Source organism: Panthera uncia, chromosome D4 (assembly GCF_023721935.1).
Source record: "Panthera uncia isolate 11264 chromosome D4, Puncia_PCG_1.0, whole genome shotgun sequence".
Taxonomy (NCBI): Eukaryota; Metazoa; Chordata; class Mammalia; order Carnivora; family Felidae; genus Panthera; species Panthera uncia.
The window spans coordinates 12,767,373-12,794,499 of NC_064807.1; the positions used below are offsets into that span (position 1 = coordinate 12,767,373).

A 27,127-nucleotide genomic window follows, 5' to 3' on the forward strand; every position below is an offset into this window, starting at 1 on the left:
TCCACTTTAAACCTTCCCAAAGATTCCTTTGGTCTTCGAATCAAAGTCAAACCCTGTACTGCACTGCAGTACAAGCTCCCCACCCCCATGATCTGACCAATGCCAACCACCCCAGCTTCTCATCCCTTCTCCTGTTTATATTCCAGCCGCCTCCCCTTCCTTGGGTTCCTCCAAAATGAACTCGTTCCATGGGCTCTCCTCACTCCTTCCACACTTTTGCAGGCCTGGCTCATCCCTGTCATCCAGGTCCCAGCTCAAAGGTTTAAGTCCCCTCCAAGAGACTCATTCTGATGTAGCCTTTCCTCCACACCCAAGTCACGTGACTCTATTTTCATCGTGCTTATCACTATCTCAAATTATACAGAAATGTTGTTTCTGTGTTTCCATCCATGGACATATAAACCCCTTGAACGCTTTTATTTTTCCACCTTTGTGTCCTCAGTGATGATCATGCCTGGCATTAAATAGGTGCTCAATAAAATGGGTCAAATGAAAATGACTCTCAGTAAATCCCACTACCCTGATGCAGGCATAGAATGATGGAGAATTGGATTCAGCAGATCCAATATTGTCTATACCACTTAATACGTGTGTCTTTTAGCAAGTTATCTGACCCTCAATTTCCTCATCTGAAATATGTGGACAACAACAGTATTGACTGTAAGGAGCTGTACAGAGCTACTATCTGGATTAAATGAGAAAAAACACCTAAGCACTTGGCACTATGACCACCAGATGATAAGAGCTTAATAAATTATAGTGAGCTAGTATACGTTTATAAATAACTCTCTCTCTCCCTCTCTCTCTCTCTCACACACACACACACACACACTTTGGTGTTCATCTTCGTTTGCCTTAATGGTTCTACTGTCCCACCTTTGAGACCCCGTCTTGTGTGTTCTCATCAATATCACCTCTCAGGAGCAGAATCTGAGTCACTAACATTCTCTGACCAGTTCCTAGCCCACCCCAGCATGGTTGTGAGCTTTTATAAGCCTCTTTAAGTGATTTACCTAAAAACATAAACATTCTCCCTCCAGTATAATACAGCGAGTTCAAGCAGCCTACATTCTGTGTACTTCCTCAGAGGTCCGTGAATAGTAAATATACCCAGTTCTATATAAATATCATGCAAGTTGAAAGACATAGAGTAAAATCATCTTTGCACTTACCATAAAAATCCTGTGAGTGCACGTTAAAGGGGTAACCTGCATTAGAACAAGATACGCCCCTTTTACAACAGGTACTGGCCGGGACAATTCAGTCTTTGTCATTTATTACTTTTATTTGGACAACATATATACATATGTACAAAATACCAACTGTCAGAATCCTCTTTTATAATTTCATTTGATTTACAAAAACGGGACAGCAAAATAACTTAGGTCACTAATACTGTACAAAAATAAAACTGATTAAACAGTTGTAAAGATCAGTATCTTACAGTGTTACAGATCATTCATCTGTTGTGAAAGAACATCTCAATCTATCCAGAGTGATGGGCGCTGTGCGAAATCTACCTGCAAACTGACAACTAATCAATTCCTGTAATATGACTACCAAATGTAATTCTCAAAAGAAGCATGATGTAGAGTTAGACCTTAAAGCTGGGGCATCATTCCACAGTGGTGAAGGGCTTTCTTCTTTTCTAACCAAGGAGAGGAGTTATCGTAACTCTAAAACTATTAAATTTTCCAAAATATGACAATTACTTACAGTATTAGATAAAACGACGTTTCTTTCTTTTTAAACACCTGCAACAGTCTTTCGAAAAATTCAGTTTGGTTAAAAAAGTAAACAAAAATTACTATCCTGCATTTGGATTTTTATACGTTAAATCCATGGTCTTTTTAATATAAAAAGTAATTCCTTCATAGTTTGAGTGTTCAATGAACTGTAGTAGTCCTATTTGAACCATATCTTGATATAGTAAATCTAATTAGAATGCTGGTTCCTGTTTTGTGGCATGTTAAAACAGGATTTATCACGAAGAATAAAAAGCCTTGAGTTTATACGTTACGTTACTATAACATGTAAGAGAATATCAAATGTGTGTTCTTCAACAACTTGAAAAGGCAAGTAACAACTTTTTTTGGGAAGTAAATTGTGCATTTTTTTTTTTTTTTTTAAACAAGTTGCTGCATTTATATCCGCCTAAGTAAGTGCTGGACGAAAGCCACATATAGATTTACTCCTGAAACTACAAAGATTGTCTTTCACTGACTTTGCTTGGTTTTCCTTCATTTCTTTCTGCGAGGGGGAAGATGAGTTTGTCCAAGTTAGCAGGTTGCTAGGCAACCCCAAACTCCTCACTCACTAAAAGGCAGCCTGTAGAGGGTCACAGGCAGAAACATTCCATGAGCTCAGTTAAGAAAGAGACAGCCTAACCTATTTCATATGGGAGAACAGATGTCCTTAAAACTCATTTTGGACACAGAAATTAAAATTTGGTTTAAAATAAGCGTTTCAAAAATCTGAAACAGAGGTAGAAAGTGTTCTTTATTTTTCCTGACATGTTTTCCCGTGAGAAAACACTTTCCTTTTTATCTCAATGGACCGTTCCCAGTCCCTAATGTTAAAAGCAGTTCTCTTTACAGAACTACTAATACGACTACATTGGTGAAACAAAAATAAAACACACCATGCTAGTGATGGCTATTGGATTGGACGTCGGAGTCAGCCGTGACCCACGCCGGCTGTAGGAACCCACACTGGTTCTAAACTGTCAGGTGAAGTAACAAGTTCGCGGACAGGGAGGCACCCTGCGTTTGCGTGACACATCTCATAGCACACGTATCCACGAGAGTGCACCGGAGCTCCCTGTTTGAAATATCAGATAAAATTGCCAGAAAAGCACGATTTCTGACAAAAGAAAATGTAAACATTTCTCCCACGATCACAGCTGACTCCCCTACTTGAGGTTTCTTCTTAGCTATGAAAACAGTTCATTTTTCTGGCCACGTGACGGCCAAAATTAAGTTTGCAGGTAAATGGCGGATTACGGATGCAGTGGTTTAGGCCATTGTAGACACCTGGATACAAGACATATATAGTGGTGAGGCTTCTGATGGAAAAGATACAGTGATGTGTTTTCCTTCGTATGTATGGAAGTGTGCCTTTCGTTCTCCAAAAGGGACAGTTGTGAAGTCACCTTGGAAATCATCAGGGTGTTTTCCCTCGGGACTCACTCCTCACAGGGATGTGCTTTTCTTTTCACAGGTCAGCTCCCTTTTCCTTTCACACAACTCTTGCACCTGTTAATGGGAGTTTGTGGGAACATGGGAAGGAGACCGACAAGTCTTTTCTCCACAAAATAGGTGTTTCCAGAGCAACTTAAGGTCATGCACCCACTCAAATAAAACCCAACAGAGTCAAAACCCTCTCCCTTCGTGGCATTAGAACAATAAGATGACGTTAACTAAAAGGATCGGAAAATTTGGAAAAGTTAATAGAGTTAAAATTGTTTGTTCTTTTTGAAATTAAAAAAACAAAAATACTACCCTCCTTCTCCTTCAGCATCTGTTGTATATATTCTGCCCTCACATCTCTGCCATGATTTCATAGGGAAATGTGTATACTGTAAAAAAAAAATAATAATAAAAAATAAAAAATAAAAAAAAAGCAGATTATAACGTGGTTCCAAACAGAATGTCTGCTTCTATCCTTAAAGCATGTACTGAACTTCTTCATCCTCTGCATTAAGAAAATAAAAGTGCAGCTTATGTTCAAAAAGTACGAGTCATACAAAGCAAGGTTTCAAAGTTCTGTACTTAGTGTAACCTTTTGAAGGTTTGTCTTGATTAGTATGAATTCAGACTGCTTACCCATTGACTATAAGTAACTTTTTTTTGTTTTGTTTTGTTTTCGAGTCTTTAGATGACAGATCATGCTGGAATAGGTGCGCTCTTGCTTGCGTAAAGACAGCTGTGCTATGGCGTGGTGGGTGGGTGGGTGGGTGGGCGGCTGGTTGTTCTTTGTCTCAAAGGTTAACGTGATTCAAGAGAGTGGTTTTGCTAAAGAAACCGAAGCACACTCGTCATTACATCGAAGAGGGTAAGAAAACAACTCTGAGAGACAGCAAGCAGGAAGGGCCCAGGATCACTGTGTGATGCCACAGGTCAGCTCACCCAGTCCGACATATGTACACCAGTGTTGAATCTTTAAAAGTCTACCCCGCTCCTGGCCTTATCCCCCCCTCCCCCCGCCCCCCTCCGCCCCCCACCCCACCCCCCAAAAAAATAAAGGAGAGAGAGAGAGAGAGAGAGAGAGAGAAAAGCATTTGCCTTCCCTCCAACAGTCAGAGACGGTCAGAGTGCCTCTGCTTGGGGACCAAGTGTGGACTTTGATCTCAGGCTACGCTGTGCTTTTTAGAAAACCAGGCGGGGGACAGGGGGCGGAGGGTGTGACCGCGGGGCGGTGACTTGGGGGGGGGGGGCGGGCGCGCCCCTCCCGGGGTGGAAGGGGGGGGGTGGTGGTGGCGGGGTTGGGAGGGTGCTGGGGGGAGGGGAGGTGACAGTCCTGTCCGGCGGGCGCGCCCGGCCCTCACAAGGGGTTGGCCAGCGCCTTTTTGGAGCGCTTGATCATACTGGGGTGGAACTCGGTGTGGCGCCGGGCGTGCTTGGTGAGGTGGTCGCTCCTCATGAAGCGCTTCTCGCACAGGGGACAGCGGAACTGCTTCTCGCCCGTGTGCGTCCGGTAGTGGCGCGTCAGCTCGTCCGAGCGCGAGAACTTTTTAAGGCAGTCTGGCCACGTGCAGGGGAAGGGCCGCTCACCTGCGAGAAGGGAGGCAAGACAGGGCGCGGTGACACAGCACATCCCAGGAGTGCGCGCTCCCAGCCGCCCCTCCCCACCCCCGGGACGCGCAGGGGGGACCCCCGGGACCTCAGACAGTGACTGCCTTGGGACCGGCATTAAGCCGCCCGCCCCGGGGGGCACCGAGCAGACGGTTCCGAGAAGGTTCCGAGAAGCGTCTTCTCGGAGCACGTGAACTTGCTATTTTATGCCCCAGGGATCCCTGAGAGCCTTGGACAGTCTTATTCGGTTGCTCAGGTTCTCTCCCAGAATCAAAACTCTCAGCTCTTGGCACTGTGCCAAGCACTATGGACCTCAGGCCCGCACTGTGGACCTCAGGCCGCACGTCCAACCAGCCCCCCACCCGGAGCTGCGACCCCCCCTCCAGCTGCTGAGTGCCCTGGCCACCCAGCGTCTATGTCCCCAAGCCTGGTGACAGCCCCCTCCCCGCCCCCAACAGGAAAGCTGGCTTGCTCCTGAGCACCTCGGCCAGGAACACTTTCAGGGACATGAAATCTGCTTCCGTGCAAAAGGCCTCGCTTTAAGTCCTATTGCCTTAACACAAAACAGCTGTGTGTTCCCTCCTTTGGGTGTCCGAAGACAGCTATCGTGTCTTTTTCTGATCTCTTGTTTAGACTCAACAATCCCAGTTTCTTCCATAGAACAATGAACCTCATTCTAAACTGTTAAAAGAGAAGGACTCTGCGTGAGTTAACTCACTGAATGCTCACAGGACTCCCCGCGGAGGTGGCCCATTTCACAGATGGGGAAACAGGCTTTTAACACCTGCCAGGTGTTTCCAGGGCACCCCTCCCACCCCCCTTGTGGTCGCTTTCCTCAGATTCAGCATATTGTCTGCACATCGCACCAAAAATGCAGCGAAGCCTCACCCTTCAGACGTGAGCAGGCCACCTCCTGGCCCCGGAATGGCAGGAGAGGGCCTGTGCCCACATTTGCCCGGGTTGCCCGCAAGCACAAAGGCAGAATGAGCTGTTTAAGACGAGAGTGTTGTGTGCTCCTCTTGTGAGCGCGCCTGCCTGCCTGCTTCTCACCTCCTTCTAGCAGAGCCCAAAGTGGATGCTTCACAGACCCAGGGCTACAGGCTCCTGCCCTCCACAGAACTCTCCAGAAGAGTACATGTTTTCTCACTCCCGTCCCCACCTTCCTGGCTGAGAGCTGTCCAGAGTGGTGCATCTGAGTCATCCAAATATTATTCATCCTTCCCCTCCCCCCGGGCCAGCTTCTCCTACCCGGTGCCAGAGATGTAGACATACTGATAATAACCACAAAACCAAACCTCTGTCAGCTTTGTGACAATTTCCACATGGCTAAGGTTTTATTTGCTAGTCTCCCCGCAGAACAATGGTCCTCACACCCTGTGCGACCTCCTTGTTCTTATGGGAAGCCCGGCATGGGCACAACGAATCTGTGTAAGTAGATTCGTTATATGTGGGTCTGTGTGTAAATCCCCATGGAGCCGGGGGCTGAAAAGCCACAGCAGCACAAGGCAAGAGCAAACCAGCGAATGCCGAACCAAGGTGGACATGGGTGCTGGGGTGAATGAGGCATGAGGATGCTCGAAGTCTCCAGGAGGGCCCCCAACCCCCCAAAACAAAACAAAAAGAAACCTCGCTTCAAACCCAAACCCTCTGAAACACTCAACGACGTGGAATCCAAAACTACACTTTCGCGTCTTCTGCTGGACCCAACGGCATCCTACCCAGTTCAGAACTTTGGAACAGAAGGTGGAATGCAGTTTGCCACAGCCCAGCAAGGTTGAGCCTCCTAGGACAAGGGCAACATCATGTGTGGTCGTGTGCTGTTTATACTGCCGTGCATTGAGTAACTGCCCATGCGCATGCTACGTATGTGTGTGCATGTGCGTGTGCAGAGCTGAGTCTGTTCATCCTCCAGATCGCTCACGTGACCAAAGCCTGCTCAGAAGTTCCCGGATCGCTGGGGGGAGACAACTTCTGCCTGTTGCAGAATGAGACGGCCACCAAGTCCTCTTAATCCCGTGAGGGGTCTATGGGAGAGATGTTCTCTTAAATATGTTCTGTTAACATATACAACAAAGGGTCAGAATTCACACAGCAATGAATTTTATAACTATAAAAGCAAACCAACCGAGACCGAAGTGAACAACCCTCTCTTATCTCTCCGTCCGGGAGCTGTTCTCTCCACTGCTTTATGATTTGGTGGTGAGGGAAGCGACCGAAAGGAAAAGCTCAGTGTTTTCTCAGTGCTTGTTAGGACAAAAACTCATTGGAGGGATTTTCTCGGAGGAGTGGTAATGTGGGTTAGCTTACTCACTGGCACATGTTTCTTTCAAGTGAGTCAGGAGAGGAGGTTAATTTATTGGAAAGGATCTGTGTCCACTGTGGGGAAAATGGATCAGAAGACGTCTCTGCTGTGGGCTGGATTGGAAAAGAAAGAAGGCACTCCTCCTGTTTTAGGAAGATGGCTTTGTGGAAGCAATACTCAACGGAAAATTGTCATGAAGCCTGAATCGGCTGTAAGTACAGAACTTACAAGCATTTATGCTTACAATTCACAATTCATGTATGTTTCAAGTGTAATCAGAGTCCCTTCCCATTGAATTCACCTTTGGTCTAGCTTATGCCTACCCTGTCTTCACTGCCCTCCATGGTTGTCACCACGTGACTGCTCTCTTCCTTCTAACCCAGATGCTGCCATTGACCTAGCATCTTTATCCCTGTTGCAGAGAAGAGGGGACCACCTAGTGAGCCCAGAGCAAATCAGAGCCAACAGCAGCGTTTGTTAGACTCATATTACTTGTATAATTCAACCTTACAGTTTCTAAGCATTTAAAAAAAGATCTACTTGTCAGTGACTTCCTAGTGTAAAGGCTCCAGGATCATTTTGATTCTTCTTGGATCCCTTGGAAAAACATTAGGAGATTTTTGGTCAGTGATCTAAATCAGGGGTTTAGCAAACTACAGCCCACAGGCCAAATCTGACCTACCATCTATTTTTGTAAAATTCCATGAGCTAAAAATGGTATAAACACCATTCTTCTTTTTAAAAATTTTTTTTTCAACGTTTTTTATTTATTTTTGGGACAGAGAGAGACAGAGCATGAACGGGGGAGGGGCAGAGAGAGAGGGAGACACAGAATGAGAAACAGGCTCCAGGCTCTGAGCCATCAGCCCAGAGCCTGACGCGGGGCTCGAACTCACAGACCGCGAGATTGTGACCTGGCTGAAGTCGGACGCTTAACCGACTGCGCCACCCAGGCGCCCCTAAACACCATTCTTCTATTTGGTTTTTACCAAATAGTTGGGAGGAAAAAATCAAAAGAATAATAATATTCTGGGATAGGAGAAACTTTGATGGGATTCAAATTTTCGCGTCCATATACAAAGTTTATTGGGCCAGAACCATGCTCATTTGTTTCTGTATTATTATCTCCGGCTGCTTTTTCACTATAACAGCAGTCTCACATGGTTGCAACCGAGACTGTATGGCCCATGAAGTCTAAAATATTTGCTATCTGGTCACTCGTAGACAGTGGGCGGACACATGATCTCAGTCTGAAAATCTGAACTTGTAGCTGGTGTGCACCAGAGTTTGCAAATCCAAACATCTTCAGGAGTCAGACACATAATAAAAATGGGTGTGGCGCGCGCCTGGGTGGCTCAGTCGGTTAAGTGTCTGACTTCAGCTCAGGGCATGATCTCATGGTTCATGAGTTTGAGCCCGCGTTGGGCTCTGTGCTGACAGCTCAGAGCCTGGAGCCTGCTTTGGATTCTGTATCTCCCTCTCTCTCTGCCCCTCCTCTGCTCATACTCTGTCTCTCTCAAGAATAAATAAACATTTTTAAAAAATTAAAAAAATAAAAATGGGTGAAATGCCAGGTGTATTAGAACATGGATTGTAGTGGAATCCATGGCCGACTGGACGGCTCTTTGTCCCCTCAAAGGCATTCACATTCAACACTTTATAAAACACTGTGCCAGTCAAACAATGCGTGCGTGCAGGAAGCCTGGATTCTTCTTGGAGACTTACAATTTGTATCCCTTTGAAACCACCTACCTCTTTAACCCAGTGAAGAGTTTGCACACAACCTACTTTGGGATACATTTCAGCCTGTTAGCTAATAATAGACACATAATAAGGTATCATCCAGAAAATGATACACATTTTGCACCTAAGAAAGTATGGAATGGAGAAATCGTAGGTAGAGAAGGAACAGAATTTAAGGCTGCATGGGACCAGAGATGGTGGGCAGAGAAGAGAGGCCTGCCTGTCATCTTGCAGCCAAGAGGAAATCAAATCAGGCCTTTCTTTCAGCTCAGCGCTAAGGCCCACAAAGAACAGGTAGCCTTCTTCACACAGAACGAATCATATGGCAAAGCAACTATCAGTTAAAGAATCTTTAAACTTGTCTTTAGTATTAATGAGCGAGCTACCATCCTCCAGGGGGGTTGGGGAAAAGGAACAGACATGTACTAGTGTTTTATTTCTGGCCTTTACAGGAAAACATAGCCAGAGGCAGTGACACAATAAACTCTTGCTTTACTGGAGCAGAGCTGTTAACAGCACAAGTTCCTCTGCGTTCTCATTATTTATACACCACTCCCCTCCCCTTTCAGCAACGCGCTAAGCACCTCTCGCTGACAGACTCCGCTCAGAGTATAAAATAAACTTGATCAGAAGGGCTACTGAATACTGCACCTGGTGTGTAAAAGACTTCCTTTGCAGAAGCAGGTCAGGCCTCCAGAAGGCTCCTGGGCCTCCAATGGGTTCAAGAGAAGTGGAGTAGAGCCTGCTGGCTACGTGCTTGCCTGCTTAGCACAAAGGACGGAGCCTCCACCCCGCTTCGTGATTAGTCGACAAGCCAAGTGGGGAGTTCTCCATACAGAGGGAGAAAGACTACAGTGGGAGGACTGCTAACTGGCTATACTCAACCCCCCTCCAGGCTCCCCTGAGTTCAGACAGGCTGCCCCTGGGGTACTGGCCTGGGGTCCGGGAGACCCCTGCTCTCAACGCACTGCTTTCCCACCTGGTTCTCCTTCCCTTCCACAATGCCACAGAAGGACCTAAAATGGGCTAAAGCAGGAAGGTTAAAAGTACAAACTCTGAACCTCCCAATTGCTTCTGACAAACGTAACTCCATCTAGTAAAACCAGAAGGGATCTCTAAAAATGCCAATGAAGAAACACAGCTTCTCGCGGATATACAAAATCAGGGCCACTTCTTCAGGAAAAAGTAGTGTTTTTTGATCGAAAAAAGCAAGTAGGATTCCAGAGATAAAAGGATAATTTGATATTAGAAAATCATATTGATATGGTTCCCTGTTTGAACAGACTAATACATCCGCTCCTACCCTCACACACAGAATCTCTTGAAAAATGCAAAATGGCGTTTGATAAAATTCAACATCCATCCCTAATAAAAAGCTTTCAGGAAAATAGAATGATTCCTTAACAGGATAAAAAATATAGATCTGAAACCTTTTCCTAGCAAGGTCAATAGTAAAATAAAGGTAGCATTCTATTAAAGTCAAGCTCAAGGCATGGATGGACACTGCCCCATCATTATAGCTACTTAATGTTGTTTAGGAAAAGTGAGTGAGCACAATTAGATAACAAAATAAGACGTAAATCACTGGAAAGAGAAGGTCGAATCAGAATTATTTACAGCTGATACAACTTTCTATCTGGGAAATCTCAGAACAATAACCAAAAAACGAATATAAATTAAAAATGCATTCACAGGTGTAAGTATACGAAAGAACAATGGTTTTCTTACATGCTAACCACAGCCAATCAGGATAAGCCTACGCTAAAAGTTCAGGACCTGCATGAAGAAAATCATAAAACTCTGATATAAAGGAAAATGAATATTGGAACATTTCTCATGTTCTTCGATGGTAGGACTCAATGGCGTGAATGTGGCAATTCTGTGCAGATTCATCTATGAATGTAACACGTACCATAGAAATTCTTTTCTCGTGAACCTGACAAAATTATTCTAAAGTTAATTTGGAAGACTAAATACACTCAACTCGCCAAGAAAATTTTGCAATAGAACAACAATAAGTGAGCACTTGCAATACCAGTGATTAAAATGTATGATTAAAGCTGCAATAATTGAGATAGCACGAGACCAGCACAGGAAAAGACGAACCAGTGGAACAGAGTCAAGTCTGAAAATAAACCCAAGACTCGACAGGGATGGGGGTCTTTCAAATTAGTGGAGAAATGAATGTTTAATTCAATAAATGGAATAGACATCTGGTTAAAAACATTAAATCTGGATCCCTGCCTCATACCTTTCCCTTCAATAAATTCCAAACGAGCTCTATACATAAATGTAAAAAATAAAACTGCAGAGGTGAGAGAAAATATAGGCGACTATTTTTAGAATCCTGAAGTGGGGAGAAGACTGTATAAATACGAAACCAAAGGCAAAATCCTATTTGAAGCATAGTTTTGAGATACAATAAAAAATTTTAAACTTCTGCATAGTAAAAATATATATAGGTGAAAAATTTTAAGAGCCAGAACACTGAACTAGTAAAGGAAATTCCAGCATAAGACAAAAAGTTAAAATCCGTAATATGAAATGGACACTGAGAAATCAAAATTAATAACCCAATTTAATAAAATTGGGCAAAGATGCAAACAAGTAATTAATAAAATAAGAACTACCAATGGCCAATAAGTAAATATATGGCAATATATTCAATCTCACAAGTAACCAAAACATGCCAATTAAGACTCCAATGAAATACACATCAGGCTGGTGAAAATGTAAAGAAGTGTGTTCACAGACCTATTGCTGATGGAGGCATCAGGAAACTGACCTTTTACTGCATGAGTGGGACTTATAACTGATCTAGTGCTATTTGGCAATGTATTCATCTAGGAATTATTTTTGGTAATAATAAAGAACACGGAAGTATACAGGGATACCAGCATTGTTCATAAAAGCTAAAACTTGGTAACAACTTAAATGTCTGACAATAAAGAACGGGTTTGATACATTATAGTGTATCCATAAGGTGGGATAATATGTACTTGTTACAAAGATACTAGATCATTACAGAATGAAATGGAAAAATGTTAGCAATACACCACTAAGTAAAAAGGACAGAGTATTATCTGCTGTATAGGTATATGGAACATCTATGGAGAGAAAAAATCCTCGAAGACTATACACAAAATAGGAGCAGTAGCTATCTACAGGTGGGGCGGGGAGGGGAGGATAAAGAATAACATTTTCTTTCTGTAATTTTCCAGTATTTTCTGATTATTTTTGTAAACAGTTAAGTACAAATTTATGAGACAAAGTCAGAAAAAAGTCAACAGAAAACAAAGGAAGCATGCATTTGAGTTTAAATGTTTCCACAAATGGGTGGATCTTTGATCAAGAATATATTCTACCTGGAGAAGTGGGGGCCGGGTATTTATTTTCTATTGAGAAATTAACACTCCCGTGTCCGAGACCAAAGTAAGAAGGATCATTGTTTCCTTCTCAAATTGTTAGAAAGTGAGAAACTTTCAGAACGTACTTCGTGTGTTTTTTCTCACTCTTCCTTCATCCCCTCCTCTCCTCCCTTTTCTATATATGAAGGGAAAACTGCCCTCCAAGGACAGACGAGAAGGCCCCTCCGATGCAGTGTTAATAGGACAGTAATGGTAAGGCTGCCCCACGGAGGGGTGAGTTTGTTGGGAAGCAGGGCAGTGAGTGTGTGCAGAGGTACAAAGCCCGGGGTCCAATACAGGGTTCATGGGTGAGACTGGCTGGCCGCATACCCACACAGACCTGCCCACATCCCAGGCCTTCGGCACCCCCATCCAGTTGTCCACTATCATCTGTCCTCATTCCCCACGGGAGAGTCAAGTTGACTTGTGGGTATAAGATGGGAGCCTTTGCTCTATTGTTTTTCTTGTGTGCTACCACCAAGGGTGGAAGTGCCCATGGACTTGACAGAGGAGGTATGTAGGCCATCTTTGGGAGTAGACAATTCTATGCTTCCCTGCGTAAATCGTTCCAATTAATTATGACCTCAAAAATCAAGAAACCAAAAAGCCTCTTGTTTGCTCCAGAAAATATTGCTACCTACATATGCATATGTAGATGTTCTGAAAACACAAAAGCACTTGACCAGGCCTAGAAGCATGATCCTGCCCGAATGCCATCCCATCATACTGCCATTTGCTCTCGGCCCCTCTTTGAATCCCTCTTGTGATCTGGTTTCTTTTTATATTTTATTTGTTGCTACCACAGAGTCATTTTAGAGTCTGAATGTGAGATTTTACTTCCCGGCCCCTGTGTTTTTCTGTGGAGGGAAGCTTGCCTCATTCTTTAGGTTCTGAACTGGGAAGTGTGTCTGTAACATCTGTCACACGGCACTTCTTCAATGCAACGTGTTGGCGTCCAGGAAGCAAGCCCGTCCGAATATTGTGTGTGTGTCCCCAGCCTCAACTGATCTGTCAGACAGCTCAAGCGCTGGGACCTCAGACGTGGAGACGGCACACAACAGATTCGGGACTCTAGGCAAAAGGTATGTCCCGGCATCTCGGTGATACAGTCCCGATCTCAGCAACTCTGCATCGGCACAGGTGGAGTGACCTCCCCACAACCACATACACCGAGGTCCAGGCCCAGATCTGCTGGTTCCCATGCCCACATCCTTCCTGCCATCCCAGAGCACACCGCTTCTGCCCAGTTGTTTGTGGGAAAGAGAACTAATAAATGAACCCACTAAACATCGAACAGGATGTAAGTGTTTAATGGCAAAACTATCCTGAGAACACAGATCCTTGAATCTTTGCATTCTGGGTGACTTTTGTAACCATCGAATTCAAACCTGTCATGTTTCAGATCACACTGACTCAGGGCAGATTACTTGCCCAGAGATGAGAACCGGTTTTCTTTTTCTTTTTCTTTTCTTTTCTTTTCTTTTTTCTTCCCTTTCCTTTCCTTTCCTTTTCTTTCTTTTTTAAATGTTTATTTTTATTTTTGACAGAGAGAGAGACAGAGCATGAGCAGGGGAGGGGCAGAGAGAGACGGAGACACAGAACCCGAAGCAGGCTCCAGGCTCTGAGCTGTCAGCACAGAGCATGACGTGGGGCTCGAACTCACAGACCGTGAGATCATGACCCGAGCCGAAGTCGGACACTCAACTGACTGAGCCACCCAGGGGCCCTGAGAACCGGTTTTCAAATTCCTCCTTCGGTTTGGAGCACAAGACAAGATTGGATGCAACACAAGAGCAAAGGCGCTAACTCAAGGCAGAGAGAGCCTTCTAGTATGTGATTCTCTCATTCTCTTATTCCTGGGCTCTTCCTTCCAGCTGGATTGGCTTGAGGGGCAGGGGTGGGGGTGGGGGGGGGCAGGCATTTACGGGTTTAAAACAAGTAAGTGCTGCTGAGCTTTAAGTTTCAAAATAGGGTCTGAAAAATGGAAAGCAGACCTTGAAGTCCTTAAATTTAAAGTCTCTTGATTGGCCAGTGCTTCCTACCAAGACCTGAGCTATACAGAGAGGCTGGAGGGGCTGAGTTTGGAGAACAGAAGTAGAGGTCTCTAAGAAGTGCCCCGCATTCTCTATTCTGCTAATAACAGGGGTGGGCAGTCCCAAGGGGGCCAACCACTGCTGCCCACACCAGCCCCTCTGGAAGGTCCCCACAGGCCAGGACACCTGAGGGATCAGGCCCATGACCCCACAGTTGGGAGAAGGCCACAGGGGTCCTTAGTCACAGAATGCAAGGATCTATCACCTGCAGCCATTGTACAGCGATCCTCTTCAGCAGAGGATGCCAGTGCATGAGGACCAAGACCCGAGCTAGAGCATGACACCCCAGGGGAGACCACCCAGGTCAAAGGACGGTGCTCAGCGGACGGTGTGCAACATTGACAGCCCTTTCCTGATGCCAAGATGCCAAAAAAAGAGGTGGGCCTCTTACTGACCAAATGCTAGATCACTCCCAGGAGAAAGAAAGGCAAAGGGAGAGGGAGAGACAACTCTGATTTTGCAAACACTTACCCAAAGAAGAACACCATTCAATAGAGAAGTGATGGAAACACGCTGAATAGGATCAAGAGGAAATTTCTCAACCAACAGCACAGATGGGTGGGGGTGAGGGTGGGGCTCGAGAACCCAGTTCTGACTGTGGACAGTTACACTGTGCACACCCCGGGTTTTAGTGGGGAATTCGTGCCCAGTGCACACAGGCACTTTGGAAGGGCCCCTGAGACTTTCGGCATCCTTAGCGGACACAAAGATAACCTTTCCGTTTGTGCACTTAGGTGAAATCATGTGGCATCCACAGCTTCCGGTCTGGAGTGGCCGCTATCCAGAGGGCCGGATCTCGGAGAATACCATGGGCCGGCGACAAAAAATACAGGAGATGAGACTGCCGTCTTGTTAGAAAACTGTCTGGTCTACCTGCCAGCCAGGCTGTGGCACTCGCCACGACTCAGGGGGCCTAGTGATGCTGTGGCACTGTTGTCAGCCTCTTGTCCCTGGGCTCAACCACTGTAGGACACTGCCGGCCCCACAGGAGGGCTGCGATGACCACAGGCCATGTGGGCCACTGTCAAATCATTTTTCAAGCTTTAATGGAGTGAGCCATTAATTCATATTGCCTGGGCCCCTGGGTGGCTCAGTCAGTTAAGAGTCTGACACTTGAATGTGGCTCAGGTCATAATCTCACGGTTCTGTGGGTTCGAGCCCTCCACTGGGCTCTGTGCTGACAGCATGAAGCCTGCCTGGGATTCTCTCTCTCTCTCTCTCTCTCAAAATAAAAAAAATTCATATTGCTTGGTGTTTGGTGACCACAAAGCTTGGAGGGACTCAGCCATCCGAACTTCCCCAAGGAGTCCCCCTGCCCGACTCCCCCCACATCTTCCTCGGGAAGAAATAACTCAGGTTAGAGGGGGAGAGCCCACGTTTCTGTATGCTGGGGACCCCCTCCTGCCCCCCACCACCCTGCCTTCAGAGGGATAATGCACACCAGACAAGCCTCTGGTGGCTGGCCACTGGTAAGATTTATGACACGAAAGAGAGGAAGCCAGCTCTTTCTGCTTATTTTCATTAGAACAGCAGTGGTACAAAACTACCGTAGAATTATGGCAGCATAGGGATTTAAGTCATTTTTATGTGTTTTTTGTAAGTTATTTTTAAGAGCTAATTTTTGCCTCTTACAATTTATTATGGTGTTTTTGTTGGGCATCACACGCTGAATAGACTCCTGAATCCCAACGGGAACTGTCGTATAAACAGCCCATCTTTGTAAAGATGGGGCCTTCATCTATTAACACACAGGGTGACAAACGTTCACGTAAGCACAACTCATTTCTCTGGGCATTAAAACAGACAGACGGCTGGAATTCAGACCAAGCAAATGGCTCTGCTTATCACACTGCTGCTGTTAACCTTATTCCACGAGAGGCTTTGGGTACTGGCTTCTAGAATATCCAGAGAAGAGGACATACAGGTATGAGCCTGAGCACGTGAAATAACATGTTGAAATAACCTATTTCCTGCAAAGACCATTTAGTACATGCACTGGTGGCCTATCTTTTAGGATGAATTCCAGAGACAGTTCAGAGTCCTTTCTGTTCAAAGAGGAGGGGAAAAAAGTGCTGTCATACTAATCTGTCCCTCATTTTGTCAAACTTCTGCTCTTTGGACCATCCTGTCTATAGTTCTACGTGGGCAGACAGAGTGGGTATCTGTTGGTTTTGCCTGTCTGGCATGCATTGCCTCTTTTGGGTACTAAATAGCACACCTTGAATTTCCTTTTGGAAACCACCCCTTCCCCACTCTAAGTCTATGTGATTTCGGGGTGGGGAGTAACCCCACACCCCAAAGCTTGATTGAGTTCAGGGACAGACACAAGGTTCTGACTCCACTGTGAAGATTGAAGCCTGTGACTTTTGCTAAAATCATTCGGGAAGGAGAACTTTCCTTCCACAGGGCTTGCTGAATTGGCAGGATGGGAGTCTGCTGATGGCCACCTTACCGCCGTCCAGAGACAGGCTGCACACGGATGAAGCCAAAGCAGAGGACAGCAGGGCTGAGCCAGGGAGGGAGCTAGACACTGAGTAGTTGAATCCAGAGATACCAGAAACTAGAGCTACCCCAGATGTGTTGGCAATTTGAACCCATCAAGTTTTATTTTTTATCGAGCCAGACCAAGATTGGATTCTGTTGTTTGTGACCAAGAGTCCTAAGACAGCTGCAGACCCAGGACGAGGTTCTTTCTCCATTGGAAGGAAGAAGGCTCTGAATAACTACTGGAAAGTATAGGATAGGTCTGGTCAGAGTCCAAGATTTCTACAGATATTTCTAACCAACGTTCACAAATGTCATCCATGAGCCAGAGTCAGAACACAAGAGTAGAGAGCTAACCACTGGTAGCTTTGGAGCCAAGTTCAGGAGAGCCATGCAAAACACAGGGTTGCTTCCCACCGGTGGAAGGAAGCCCCAGGGGTCCAAGTGAACAATTCGGGCGTGACTCCAGCAGCTAGAAACATGCTAGGAAAATTCCAGAGTAACCTTGGGGCTAAGGTAACTAACTCCAACTCTAATTCCTCCTATAAAATGGGAGTAAGAGTACTTTCCTATCTCATAGGACTTCTGTGAGTTTATACAGGACAATGCATGTAAACTATTTGGCTTAGAAGTTGGTATATAATAAATGCTGGATGTTACTGCTATTACTGATATTATTACTAATAGGACTACTACTAATATTAATAATTTTCTACTATTGCTGTTATTCACAACATTGGCAGTGCCTGCTTTCTGCATGTAGCCCAGCTCTACGGGTGGAGCGGTCGCTCAAGAAATAAGTATTATTCAAATAAATGGCCTGCTGCTGGACAGATCTGGAATTGTAAACAAAAATTCTAGGAACATCCAGGGCTTCTGGGCAATACCTGTAACTTATTTTTTTACTTTTTCAATACATTTTATTTTTATTAAGTTTATTTTGAGAGAGGGGGAGAGAGAGAGAGAGAGCATGTGCGGGGAGGGTTGAGAGGGGCAGAGAGAGAGAGGGAGACAGAGAGAATGCCAAAGAATCCCAAAGAATCTGTGCAGTCAGCACGGAGCCTCCCACAGGGTTAGATCTCACAAACCACAATATTATGGCCAGAGCTGAAACCAAAGGTCAGACACTTAACTGACTGAGCCACCCAGGTGCCCCCTAAATTATTTTTTAATTATAATTCTTGATGTGTGGAGACAGTGTCTGAAATGTTTTAAATACCTCATGTGATTTAACTTGCAGAGCAATTTCATGAGGATAGAATCACTGAAACCCATTTTATAGATGGGAAAACTGAGGCTCAGAGAGTTTTCGCTGTACCAGAGTGGCAGAGGCGGGACTCAAGCCCAGGTCTAAAGGCCCCGAAGCCCATGCTCTGCTCTCCCTACTGCAGGAGAGCCCCCTCCTGGAGCTGCCCTGCATGCTAACTCTCTAGGATGGACTGGTCTCCCACCTACTCTTCTGACTACCTCCATCCCATCGGAGCTGGCCCCCTGAAGGGAGGGGGTGAAACCTTCTTTTCTCTTTCTTTGAACCAAGATGATCCATACAGTTCTTTCTAGTTCTGAAATGTCCATAAAGCTTTTTTTTTTTTTTTTTTTTTTTTTTGTCCGTTGCCTGCCCCTGGGACTCTGGGAGGCACTCACTTCCAAAACAACAGAGACTTGCCTTGGAAAAATGTTCACACTTTGTTTCAAACAAAACACTGCTGCCTGCATTTCAAATCCCTGTCATTAATTTTGCATGGCTTAAGCTCCTGTCTCTTTATTTTCATCTATGTAAAGAATGTCCTCACTTTTTAAAAAGGCTCAATCAGAGACGAATTCCATTCTCTTGTTCAAATCTGTGATCATTCTCAATTTTATATTAAAAACAAACAAACAAACAAACAAACAAGCAAAGACCCACTGGCCCCAGGCATAGATAGCTAGTGAGCTAGCTGGGTCTTGCAGTTCTAGAATCTTTAGATTTCAGATTCAGACGTTCATTTCCAGGATCCCAGAGGCTCACATACCTCACGATGAACCGAGACCCAAAGGGAAGCCTGTAGGTAGACCCTCGTGGACATGGGTTCTGAGCACAAATGGAAATGAACGGCTGGTAAGATCCCACGCCTAAAAAATGGATGCACCTGACTCCCTTAGAGGGGAAAGCATTCTCTATGAATAATAATGCGAGTCCTATTATTTGCTGAGGGGACTGCTTGAGGCCAGGATAAGACAAATGTTTACTCTTGGCCTTAATGCACCAAAAAGGTATTAAAGTTTCAGGAGGGCTCCGGGAAGGGCGGAGTAGGAAATCTCACTGGCACTTGGCCGTGAGCTGGTTCACACTGTGCGGCTCCCATAATAAAAGGGCAGAGGTCCCCAGGCTGACTCCACCTCTGCCCTTTCGCTGGGTTAATTTGGCTAATGCGAAGCAGCTCTTTAAACCAAGATTTAAAAAATGTTAACCGCAGATTGAAATTCTCAGGAGACCGTGGTGGGGGTGGGGGTGGGGGTGGGAAGAATCAAATCAAAGCACTGCAAAGAATTCACAGCGAGGGAAGGTCTCCACGTGGGCCATGCTCTGGCCTTCCGCACTCGTCTTAAACAGCCCTTCAGAGTACGTGGCGCCCTCTTGTGTTGCTGAGGAAACCGAGGTTCCCGGAGACCTGGCCGGCCGTGAGCCCAAAGTCACGTGCCTGTCAAGGCAGCCGGCTAGCCTCCCAACAACCGTGGGCTGAGCTTCCAACCCCCTCAAGGGCCCCAACATGCTGGCATGGAACAATCCCCGTATCTGAGAGGGTGGCCATACCCTCTTACACAGGCCACACGATGGATGTGATGCCCTCTCAAGGTTACTTCCAACCTCCAAGTTCTATTCTTTTGATACAGACAACTGCTGCCGTCAAGTGCTCTGAGCTAGGCCTTGGCCTGTGACTAACTTCCCAGCAAAGAGTGGGGCAGAGCCAGAGAAAGGACTGCTCAGAGACCACTGCAGAAGATCCCATTTCTTTTCTTTTAACCATCTGTGGGTTTTTTTTTAATTTCCCCTTCCTGTTGCCCCTCCTTTTTGCGTGTGTTGCATGGAAACAGAAAGTGCCTTTGTACCAATTACTAGGCACTAATTTACGTTTTTCAGTGGGCGCTGGGCTTGCTGGAGAAACACTAGGATAAGGTGGGAGGGTCGGATGTGGGGGAGGACGGAAGCAGCAGAGGCCTGGAATGTTGCTAGCTTTCCCTCTGAGCTGGAGAACCGGCAAGGGGAGGGGGAAAAAAAAAAAAAACCCTGAAAATTTGGAAGTCAGGACTAACGAAAATGATAAAGCTGTTTTTTTGTGGGTTTTTGTTGTTTTTTAAATCAAGGATGCTAGTGATCATAAGGCATTCAGAAGTCCAAATAGAGGGGCTAGAAAGCCAACTCTAAGCAGGGCACACCAGCTTGCTTCAGGGGCTCTTGGAAACGTGAATACTGGAACCCACCCACCCACTTTTCTTCTCCATGGACTTATTAAGGAAGACCACGGTCAGCCACTTTCCCAGTGTCATAGATGGTTGTCCCTGGGAAGTTGCATCTGAGAATTTCCCACAGACGTTGGCAGGATTAGTAGTTCTTGGGATACGCGGCGACAACTGAGACAAGAGTGTTAAATCTGACCCATAGGTTCAGAATCCAAGGATTCACTTCCCTCAGGTCTTTACATCTGAAGGTAATGGGGTGTGGCCATCCAAACGTCTCTGGGCTTGCTCTGCTGTCTTCCCCCGACCAGCCCAGCTGCTTGTCCCCTCCCCTCTCCTCCCTGCTCATGGAAGATCCCACAGGAAAATAGGAAAACAGGGGAATGGGGTTTTCACCCTGTAATTGTACTCCATGTGTATTTGCTGTGGTGAAACAGTAACCCTGCCAGCAGCAGCAGGTTTTTAAGGCAACCCCACTTTGCTTTGGTTAGGACAGCTAGAGGGGGGTGCCTGAGGACATGGGGTGTGAGGAGGAACAGCCTCTGGTCCTTCCCAGCTCGGGGACTGGCAAGGAAGAGCTGTTGGGTCCCCCAAAAGGCCTCAGTCCCCAGGGTGAGGTCTCAGCAGCGGGCTGGGGTTTGGGCAGCCTTCCGGGCCATCCTTCCTTGGAATCGAGGAAGTTTCAGCCTCTCATCTGCAAAACCCAGAAGCAAAGTCTCTACTGCCTCCTAGGAATCCTCAGAAATCTATCATCCTCTGCAGCTAGAGGCCATTTGCAGCTTTTTGCCCTCTTCTCGAATGTGGACTGTCACTTTTTTCCCCGACAGGATACATGAGATTGTGTCTAGACAGTCTCACTGGGAAGCAGGGTGGATATCACCCCAAGGGGGCAAAAATTGGATCTTTGGCAGGTGAAAAAAGTCTTAGCTATGACAGTGGTTTGTGGCCTTCTAAAGGGGCACGATATGCGGACAGCTCTGTAGTACACCTGAGGCGCTAAAATGTCACGGGAGGGGAGGACAGTTATGGGGGAAAAATGTCTAAAGCTCCTTAGGAGAGAGAAAATGGGGGGGGGGTAGAAAAACAATGACCTGCAAGCTCCCACTCAGGCGAAGCTGTGAAAGTATTTTGGATGCAGCATGTCAGGTTGTGAAATACCAACAATCCACATCACTGGGGGAGCCCTGTGGAAAGAACGTGACCAAGAGAATGTCCCCTCAAGGACCAACACACACAGGGCCTCCCTTCTATTTATGAAGAGAAGAGCAAGAGGCAAAGACTGGACAGGGGCTCAAATTAACAGCCGGGCCGGCCCGGCCCAGAGGCCACTTCTGAGCTAAGGCCCCTAGTCTAGGGCCTGTGGGGCCTGTGGCCAAAGCGAGACCTTGCCCTGTCCCTGAACGCCTGCCTGTCTCCTGGGTCACGGAAATAGGTCCTTTCTCATACCTCTGATGGCATTAGACTCTCCTGAACCAAACAGTTGACTCTAAACCTTTTGCAGTAATTATAGGAGAAGCTCCAAGCGGGCTCAGAACAGGCCAGGGCACCTGTATAAGCACAATTTTAAAACTTTGGTCTCAGGGAAGGAACACCCTGGCTCAGGGAAGGGACATTCCTAAAGAGGCCAGAAAATCTATTTCCAGTGTTGGAGGAGACCTTCTACAGTGGGGCTCTTCGGATGCCTTCTGCCAGATATTCTCAAGTATCCTGGGAAGACGTTCAAACGGGATAAGGAGAAAGAGAAGCAGCCACTCTTGGGAAAAGTTTTGTTAAGTCTCGTGTCTCGTTGTTATACATGAATGTTGTTATGCTCTATTAAAAAAAAAAAAAAAAGTACTGTTTTTAAAACTCTTTCTGTAGAACCGAAGTGTGATGATTGGAACTTTGGCCCTTCTGGTTTTCAGAATCCCATAAACAGTGTCCTCAAGTCAACCCACTGTCACCATTTGGGGAGAGTCGACTTAAGTCTTTCCAAAAAGAAAGTAAAATTGCGCTTGGTGTGAAGTAAATAGAACCTAAGGTTTCTATCACTGAGATGTCAACGGAGCATGAGTCTGATTACATCAGCTGGTTCTAAGGACTTTGATCTGGAATTTGGATGTGGTTGTTTCCTTCCCCCAAAGATATCCCACCGTCCATAACTGTTCAAGGTGACCGAAAAGTCAGGAAACTTAGGATAAACTTGTTTTTTTATTTTTTGTTTTTAGTGTTCATGGAAGGGTTGGGGACACGTGGGTGTGGCAAGAGTGTCTGGGGGGTCAGTGGGTATTTGTGGAGCCAGTTGGGGGTGTGTGCTCAGAGGTGGTGGGAGCGTTGGTGTGAGGGCTGTAAGGGGACGTTCGTGTGTGTGCCTGTGCACGTAGGGGAGGGCAGTGATGTGGGTGTGGGTCTGTGGGGGGTGTGCCAGGACAAACTTAAAATTGGTTGCATTAAAAAAAAAAAAAAATGCTCCATACATTTTCAGGCCAAGAACTCTAATGGATCTAATTGTTAAGCTGAAACATGACCATAAATACCTTCTAAAGTGTATTTAGACCCAAAAGTCTTGAAACCAAAAGGAATGTATTTGTGGCATTTTCCAGATTAACCGTGGAGGTACTGCTTACACTTTAGAGGCACACTGCGTGAGAAGGATATCAGACCTAAAGACTGAAGAAAAGCAAATTGAGCAGAGTATCATAAAATGGGAACTGAAATGTGAACTGACTGACATACTACTTAAAAATATGTTTATTCTGGGTTCCTGATTTTTGAGGATGCCCTCTCTGTTACACACAAACAATAAGAGCCAGAATTTCTTGAGGGCTTTCTGTACATGGAATCCTATTAGCTGCTTTGTCTATGTTATTTAATCTTTGTTCAAGAACCTCTGGGTTCAGAGGTAATACCCTAGCCAGTGGATTAAGAAACTGAGGGTCACAGAAGGGGTAGTAAACTCGAATGCCAACAGAGATGATGTAAATGATTAAAATAAAGGTCACTGCCCTCTAAACAATGATCAGTTCAAGCCAGTTGTTGCTGGGTAGGAATTCAGGCCTAGTTTTGCCAGATTGATCCATTTTTCCAGAGAAGCCAGAACTCTGGATTTGTGCCGAATCTTCTGATTTTTAGATGTTAGTAACTGATTCCATTTTTATTAACTCTGTGTTGGCCAAGCCAAACAGATCTGCAAAGCACATTCGGCAGCAGGCCTCTAGTTTGAAAAATTTTGAATTCCAGTAACCTACTGAAGTTTCATTTTTCTTTCTTTCTTTCTTTCTCTCTTTCTTTTTTTGGTAACTTGCTGAAGTTTCTCACACCTGGGAAACAATCGGACAAGTGAGAACCCAACTCCAAATCGAGTTCCTCTCTTAGGACCCTACGGAGGTAGCAGCCCTGGATCAAATGCAATTTCCTTTAAATGATTCAACTTCTCAAGCCCCTGGTTCTATGGAAGTCGTGGCCCTGGGAGGGGAGCAAGCAGCAAGCAGGAAGGACTCTTACTGGGCCACGCTGAGCAAGGGGGTGTGGCCAGAATTTTAGCTGTTAAAACCTTCACAGAATGCAGACTTTCCAAGGGCTACCTCCTGTTCACCTCCTGGACTGAATACCAGCCAAAGCAAACCAGGAAGGCCCTTCCCTCATTTCTCCCCCCTCCCCCAGACAATCTAACTCGAAGCCGTATCAGAAACTTCCAAATGCGCAAGACCTACACATCTCTTAGTTAGAGTATCCTTTCCACATGCCTTCTTTCGTGGGAGTATGCTTCCCACCATATTTACAGAGGCCGAGGTTTTTGTTCGACCGTGTCCTGGTATTACAGAGCCCCCAAAACATAAATAAGACACCTGCTATCACCATATCACTAGTTCCAAAGGACTGACTGTAGCATTTAAAATGGGATTAACATTTCACTTGGTTTTCCACTCCTGACTGTGTAAAAGGTTCTCCTGGAACAGCTGAGCCGACGTGCCTTATGGAGAATTAAAGAGCACCACGCATGCACGCACACATAAGCAGCCATTTCTATAAATGCCTGACAAGATCACTCAGCTGAATGGTTCAGAACTCCGGGATTCTTTTTTTCTAAGTCGCAAAGAGTCGGGTAGCTCACACAGAAACACTGCAGGTTCCCCAGCTACCCGCCTGGGCAGCTCCCTGAAGGAGAAAGTGCCTTTGCTCAAGGTGGCAGGCAGTGAGTGTCCCTGTGAACAACTGAACTCCGGGAACATGGCTGACGAGGCCAGGCCCGCCCAACAGCTGTTGGTGAGTAACACCCTCGGGTTAATATACCCCCACTTGACCCTGGGGAAGTCACGCTAAAGGTCGCATCCCCCAGCTCAGGCACACATCTGCCTCTCAACAACCTTACAGATACAAACTTGAAACTGCTGTTTTGTGGCAACTTGGGGATGACAACCCCAAACAAAGCCTGATTTTGCATTAACCATGGAGGAAATTCAGCTTTACTCCTTTGCCAGCAGCCACCTCCACAAGAAACACGTCCAGAGGAAATAAAATCTGAAATGCAGTTACGTGGCCTTTCTTTTAAGAAGCAAAACCAAAGCAGACCAACCAAGGATCATTTTAAAACCACAGGCCCAGGGCCTCATCTTAAAAGTACCAACAATTACACCCCAAAATGACAATACTTTTCTAAATAACTCCAACAGCCTCTTAAATATGGTGTCCTAGGATAGAAGGAAAAGAAGTTCCACGGAACGAATGAAGCCCTGTGCTTCCTTATCAGAACAGCAGTTGTAAAAAGAACCTTACTAAAGATGGTGAGATAGCAAGGCCCAACCCTTCCCAACTTTTTCCGAGTGTGTTAAAACAGAACCAGCAGAATCGGCTGACCGAGGTTCCCCCCTTAAGCCTCCAAGCCCCGTTCCGTACTGCATATGGCTTTCTGGCCACATTCCTTGGGTCAGCCCTTGCCTTCTGCTGTCCCTGGGAGACACCCTTGCACGAGGCCTCCAGGCGTGTTCTTTACAGAGCCTTGACCTCAGACAAGGGCCACACCTCCTCCCTAACTATTCAGGGGAAGGGTGCCACCAATCATGTGGAAACGAAAAATCAGCCCTCAAACCTCATTACAAAGGCCAACTAATCATGAAGTTAACCCACCGACCCATCACTTGATCAAACTCTGGTGCTGCCTGAAGCGGTGTTATTTTAAACCTCCCCGGGGACTCTTGGCCAAATTTAAAACCACCTTGGCAAGCCCTGAAAAGTAGCAAGCATACGGCTAAATGAGTCCTTAGTCATCCCTAAAAGGCTCCATGTAAAGTGTGCCCTTCTCCCCAGGTTTTGGCCATTCCGCTGCAATCCCTCCACAGAACCAAATAAGAGATACGCCACTTGACCTCCCCAGTGCCAGCGTCTGCCCGGGTGGGGGCGGCCCCACCGTCACGGGGTGCGGGAGTCCTGGGGGGGCGGGGCGGGAAGGGCGGCACCACACTCCCCGCGAAGCCACGCACAGGGGCTGGCCCTCGACACTCACTCTGCCCGCCAGGTTAATGCCCCCCATGGCTTCCAGAGGCTGGAGACAATTAAGGAGAGAGCGAGCTTTCCGTCTCTCTACACGGTTCAATTATTTAAAGAGTTAAACAGCATCTCATCCAAAATGTTGGCACCCTTGAGGCCGAGCGTGGTGTCCTTAACGCCCAGGAAGGCCGCCCGGCCAAAGGTTAACTAACCCCAGAGCTGGGTGGGAGAGAGAGGGAGACGCCGCTAACCTGTATGCACTCTGTAATGGGCTTTGAGATGGGAGGATTTTCCATAGACTTTCCCACAGCCACTGTAGGGGCACTTGTGCCTCTTTTCGGAGGCGTGTTTCCCCTTCGCAGCCACTCCAGGGTGGAGGAGGGAGAGCGGGCTGGGCGCGCTGCCAGGATCCTGTCTCTCCTCCGGGCTGTGAGAAGGACTCGACCCAGATTCGGTGGTCACGTCGCTGTCGGATCCCATATCCTCATCCGGACTCTCCAGACTGTCGCTGCACACCGAGGGGGTCTGGATGGGTCGGTACTTGTTCAGGTCCAACAAGCTCTTGGCGATGGTGACCAGCGTGCAGTAATCCTTCCAGGTGTCCCCCGGGTCACCGTGCTCCTTGGTCACCTCGCGCTCAGGTAGTCGCAGTCGCTCGGCGTCCGGAGCGCCCCCATGCTCCGGCACCGCAGCGCGGTTCGAAATGGAAACCAGACACTGGGCAGCCACGAAGTCCATGTAGGCGGCCGCGGACATGGTGCGGGCGACAGCAGCCCCGGCGGCGCGGCCGAACTTGGCGGTGGCTGCGGAGGTTCGGCTCGCCCTGCCCTGGCCTCGGACGACGAGCGCGGCGCGGCGCGGCGGCCAAGGGGGCGGGGGCGCGGGGCGCTTCCGACTCGCAGGAGCGCGAGGCGACCTCAGCCCCTCATCTTTACGTAACCGGCAGCGCCTCCGCACGCAGCATCCACGGCCCCGGGCTCCGCCGCGCTGCCGCCGCTCGCTCGCCGCCGCCCGCGCCCCGCGCCCGGCGCGATCCCCTCGACGGGCGCGCCGGCCGCTCCGAGCCGGCTCCCTTGGAAAGGTGCCACACGTGGCGGCCGCAAGTTTATGCGCTTGAAAACGCCCCCGAGGCGCTGGGAGAGGAAACTGCAAGAGAGGTACACGCCCTCGGCCGCCTCTCCGTCGAACCGAAGCCGCGGGACATTCAGCCGACCACCCGGGCGCGCGCGGCAAGGGCCGGACCGAGCGCGGGGTCTAAGAGACACTTTTCCCCCAGTCCGCGGACGCCTTCTGAGCCCCTGCTCTGGCCGGTCCGCACCGTTCCGGCATTCTCTTGCTCAGTAACAATTTCGCAGAATCCCATCACGTCACAATCCAAACCCCCTCCAATTGGCCAGCGGG

At 47.1% G+C, this 27,127-nt stretch overlaps 1 protein-coding gene across 1 annotated transcript; it reads right to left on the bottom strand.

Annotated features, from left to right (window-relative positions):
* Window positions 1–4,447: 4,447 nt before the first annotated feature.
* KLF9 (KLF transcription factor 9) lies at window positions 4,448–27,127 on the bottom strand. Its single transcript, XM_049645957.1, has 2 exons — window positions 25,978–27,127; window positions 4,448–4,772 (listed from the first exon to the last, which is right to left on the bottom strand). The coding sequence occupies exons 1-2, from the start codon at window positions 26,480–26,482 to the stop codon at window positions 4,543–4,545; spliced, it is 735 nt and encodes a 244-aa protein (XP_049501914.1). The 5' UTR covers window positions 26,483–27,127; the 3' UTR covers window positions 4,448–4,542.

Coding starts and splice junctions, on each gene's coding strand:
- KLF9 (XM_049645957.1), bottom strand. CDS start 26,482: ATGTCCGCGGCCGCCTACATGGACTTCGTGGCTGCCCAGTGTCTGGTT. Junction 4,773..25,977: donor CCATTACAGAGTGCATACAG/GTTAGCGGCGTC, acceptor CCCTTCTCGCAG/GTGAGCGGCCCTTCCCCTGC.